Source organism: Bison bison, unplaced genomic scaffold (assembly GCF_000754665.1).
Source record: "Bison bison bison isolate TAMUID 2011002044 unplaced genomic scaffold, Bison_UMD1.0 scf7180017864221, whole genome shotgun sequence".
NCBI classification, from domain to species: domain Eukaryota; kingdom Metazoa; phylum Chordata; class Mammalia; order Artiodactyla; family Bovidae; genus Bison; species Bison bison.
This window is the reverse complement of record NW_011494793.1, coordinates 677,923-682,266: the sequence shown is the minus strand read 5'-3', so window position 1 is coordinate 682,266 and position 4,344 is coordinate 677,923. Positions and strand designations below refer to the sequence as shown.

Sequence of the window (4,344 nt, the reverse complement as noted above, 5' to 3'; positions counted from 1 at the left end):
AGCAGCGCGCGAGGCCAGCCGTAAAAGGCTCCCTCGCGCCACTTCCGGCCGGCTTCCGCAGACGGCCCTGGTGGGCGATCGTGAGGCGCCGGAGGACGTTCCCCGCGGCCGGAGCCATGGAGATGCCGCTGCCGCCAGACGGTGAGGCCCAGCCCTGACTCGGGGCCCGTTGATCTCTCCCCGGGACCCCCAGCTGACCCGCCCCGCCTCCTAGGGTCCCCGGGCCTAGGAAGGGGCGGGGCTCGGCCTCCCGGGTTTGCCCGCGGCCTCTCCCGCGGGTCCTCGCATTCCCGGCGCGCTTCTGGCCCCTATCGGGACCCGTACAAGGGCGGCCTCTCCGGGGCCCACCCCTAGGGACCCGACCGGCGGACGCGGGCTGGGAAACCAGGGCCCCTGGATTTGGGCGGTCCTAGCTGATGCCCCGTGTGGCCTTTTCTCCGTCCTCCAGACCAGGAGCTCCGAAATGTCATCGACAAGCTGGCCCAGTTCGTGGCTCGGAACGGGCCCGAGTTTGAAAAGATGACGATGGAGAAGCAGAAGGACAACCCGAAATTCTCTTTTCTGTTCGGAGGCGAGTTCTACAGTTACTACAAGTGCAAGTTGGCGCTGGAGCAGCAGCAGCGTGAGTCCTCTCCAGCTCTCGGGCCCCCTCCTCTAGCCCTTCCTTTCTCCGATTCCATCTCGGGCTCTACCACTAAACGCCTTATTTGGGGTCGCATGCTATTTCTTTGTGAAAATGGGTTAGTTCGGCATGTATGATCTTTCCCGCTGTTCCTGGAGTCCTGCAGCCCTGAGGCTGCAGGGTCCGAGTGTTACGGAGAACGAGGTTATTGATCTTCCTTCTGGGCTCGGAATCAAGGATTCCTGTTGTTTTGCAAACTTGATGACTGATGTCACCGAGTAGAGTGCTTCAGTGTTTTACAGAGAGGAAGTGATAGAAGCCAGCCTGAGTGGGACCCTCTGGATGAATACCGTCCAGCCCTCTTTGCGGGCTCTCTGGGGCGTCCAGCAGGGTTTTTGTGCATTTCTGGTGGTTGCAATCCAGATCAAAATGAATTGTCCTGTGGACTTTATTACTTGGTAACTGTTTATGTTCACTGGTTTAGTGCTTCAGAAACCAGGCCTTGACCTTAAAGAGTTTAAGATGGAGTTTGTTATCACAGCTAGCCTATGAATAACAAATATAAACACCAGATTGATAGTCCCTGAGCTCACGTCTGTCTTGTTCAATAGCAAATCCCTAGCTTCTAGATACCTTTGTGTTGCAGATTGCCAAGCAGTTGGACATTGAAAGGTGAATGCTCCCTGGACTACAAGCTCCTCGAGGCCAACCAGACCTTGTTTGGGACATTATTGTGCCTAACAGGCAGCATGTAATAGGTGTTCTTATGGCAAAAGTACAGTGGCTTGAACAGGCACAGTGTGTTTTGAGAGCCGAGAGAGAAACCAAAGCGTAAGAGATCCAGCATGGCACCTAGACATGTGTAGACAGAAGAGTTTGCTCTGGAGTGGGAAAGTTTCCAAGGGGAAAGTTTGGGTTTTCTTCCTTTGTTCAGGGGTTCTTCTGGTACCTGTTTAGGTTTTTCGTTTGTTTTAATATTTATTTAGTTGTGGTTCATGGGCTCCAGAGTTCAGGGGCTCGGTAGTTGTGTTGTGAGAACTTAAGTTGCCTGCAGCATATAGGATATTAGTTCTTAACTGGGGATCGAACCCACATCCCCTGCATTGGGAGGTTGATTTTTAACCACTGGACCACCAAGGAAGTCTTGCCTATTTAGGTTAGATATGTGATTAGGGGAGATTTGTTGCCTGAAATTGTAGACAAAATGTACTCACTTACCTATGTGTTTCTGGAGCAAACCATTCCTTCGCCTCAGCCCATCAGGTTTGAAACCCCTGATATAGGCAGTAGGGAACCACTAGAGAGGCTGAAACAGGAAGAGATGGATTGAGTTTGCGTGGCCTATGTGGCAGACAGGCTGGAGGGAGCATGAATGGAGACCAGGACCAGTGAGGCTGGCAGCTGGTGATGAGGTCTGGATTAAGTCAGTGAGTAGAGTAGAGAAAGTGGGCCTGGGGACAGCTAGGGTTAAGGGGTAGAATACATGAACTGAAATGCCAGTTGGATATTGATGTGGGTGATGTAACTGGGCAAGGGAGGACTGTGTTTCGGTTTGAGTGACCATGAGGTGAGAGATACTTCTTCAAGGGGAGCCCACTCCCACTCTGGAAGGTCAGCAGTAGGAGGTGGCTTGGGACTTGGTGCCATAATGTGGGGAGCTTGGGGTGCTTCTAGCAGGCGAAGATCGGGGCTCAGGGAATCCTTTCTGCAGGTAACAGTATCTCCGTTGCCATTAAAGTCTGTGACAGAGTTAACCAAGTAGGAATTGAGGAGACAAGAGTGTTCAGACAGAAGATGGAACCTTAGGAGGGGTTGAGGAGTAGTGGGAACAGAAGCTTAGGGTTCCCAAACCCCAGAGAACGAGTGATTCTTGGAGTGGCCAGAAGTGCAGAGCAGGGAGGGCTGGCTTGCAAAGGACTTAGAAATTCTGGAAGCTCTAGTGAAGCTCTGGAAGGGTTTTGGTACTGTGTTCTGGAGCAGGGCTAGCCGTTTTGTAGCCAGCCTGGTGGTTTGAGAAGACTGAGTTCCGGGACCACTCAGGAATTATATCCTACAAACTCCTACACCCTACACAGCAAACTGGTTTTGTTTTTTTCCCTCCAATCTGTTGCAGAAAGTACAGTTTTGCAAAGTACAATAAAAATGTGAACTTCTATGAGAGTTCCCTGGTGGTCTAGTGGTTAGGACCTCAGTGCTTTCAATGCCAGGGGCTGGGTTCAGTCCCTGGACAGGGGGCTAAGATCCCGCAAGTTGCACGGCACAGCCCCCAAAAAATGTAAACCATGAAACATCAAACTGCCGTGAAAGCGCCCAAACACTCCTCTGCTGTTTCTGTGCTCGTCTCGGTGTCACCTGGGGCTGGCCCCTTGGACCCCACTTGGATCAGCAGCACTACGGCCATGGGGTAGAGAAGAGGAAAGGGGGCAGGACTGGGCGCAGGGAAACCTAGGTGACGAGTCAAGCCAGAGTCGTGGCAGTGATGGCCGCGCAGAGTGGTGTGTGATCTAGAAGGGTGACTTGACTACGTGGGGCAGCTGGTTAGTGTGGGGTGCAAGGGAGAGAGAGGTGCACGAACTTCGCTTCTGGCTTGGGTAAGTGGGCGTGGCTGTGCCAGCCATGGATCAGGAGTGGGGCTTTGGAAGGGGTGGGGCACAGGGCGAGAGGAAACCATACCTGTTTGGGGCATCTGCAGAAAACAGTGGCTATTTGGTCTAAGACCTAAAGCCTGAGGAATCCAGGGTGCCACTGGTAGATTTAGGGGTTATAGAGCAGTGGTCCCCAAACTTTATGGCATCAGGGACCAGATTCATGGAAGACAGAATGAATCGTTTCTACAGACGATGGTGGGGGCAGGGGGGGACTGGTTTGGGATGATACAAGTGCCTTATACTTGTGCACTTTATTTCTATTACTATTACATTGTGATATATAATGAAATAATTACACAACTCACCATAATTAGATCAGGCATTAGATTATTCTCATAAGGAGCTCGCAACCTGGATCCCTCACATGCGTGGCTCTCAGTAGGGTTCATGATCCTGTGAGAATCTGATGCTGCCACTGACCTGACCGGAGGCAGAACACAGGCGATAATGGGAACGATGGGGAGCAGCTGTAAATACAGATGCAGCTTCGCTTGCTCACTGCTCACCTGCTGCCGTGCAGCTGGTTTCCTCACAGGCCAAGGGTTGGAGGCTCCCTGTCGTAGAGTGCAGATTGTAACTGCAGCCACAGCAATACATCACATTCCCCTAGAGGCTTGCTCAGAGAAGAGCATTTAGTTCACAGTCCAGGCCTCCAGCATGTAAGAGTCGGACAGAGAAAGGGGACAGCCACGCCAGCCACATGCGACAAGGAGCTGAGACGGGGCCATCTGGCTGAGTGGGGATGACTGCAGTGGCTTTGAGGGTGGGGTGGGCAGGCAGAGCCCAGGCCTCTGTGGGTTGAGATAAAGGAGAGAAGAACTGAAGATGAACTTTGGCTTTAAAATTGTTGGATGGGGAGGCACAGGCTGAAGGGGGAGTTTGTAAAGACTGAAGACTCCACCATGACTAGATGCTAATGGGAGGAGCCAGTAAAGACAGAAAATGAAAGACAGCAAGGCGACACGTGCTGAAGCATCGAGGGGCGCAATCCAGACTGCACGTCGGGGTGGTCCCATGGGCTGCCCTTGGGTGCAAGGACCAGAAGGCCCACCTCAGACCTAGGCACACTCCACC

The 4,344-nt window shown here is 52.7% G+C and overlaps 1 protein-coding gene across 1 annotated transcript in view; it reads left to right on the top strand.

Moving 5' to 3' along the window:
- Nucleotides 1-32: 32 nt before the first annotated feature.
- Nucleotides 33-4,344, top strand: part of CHERP (calcium homeostasis endoplasmic reticulum protein) — a 19,481-nt gene continuing 15,169 nt past the window's right edge. Inside the window, 2 exon segments of the mRNA XM_010845602.1 lie at nt 33-141; nt 449-622. Of these exon segments, the coding sequence (XP_010843904.1) occupies nt 117-141; nt 449-622 (199 nt within the window). The 5' untranslated portion in view covers nt 33-116.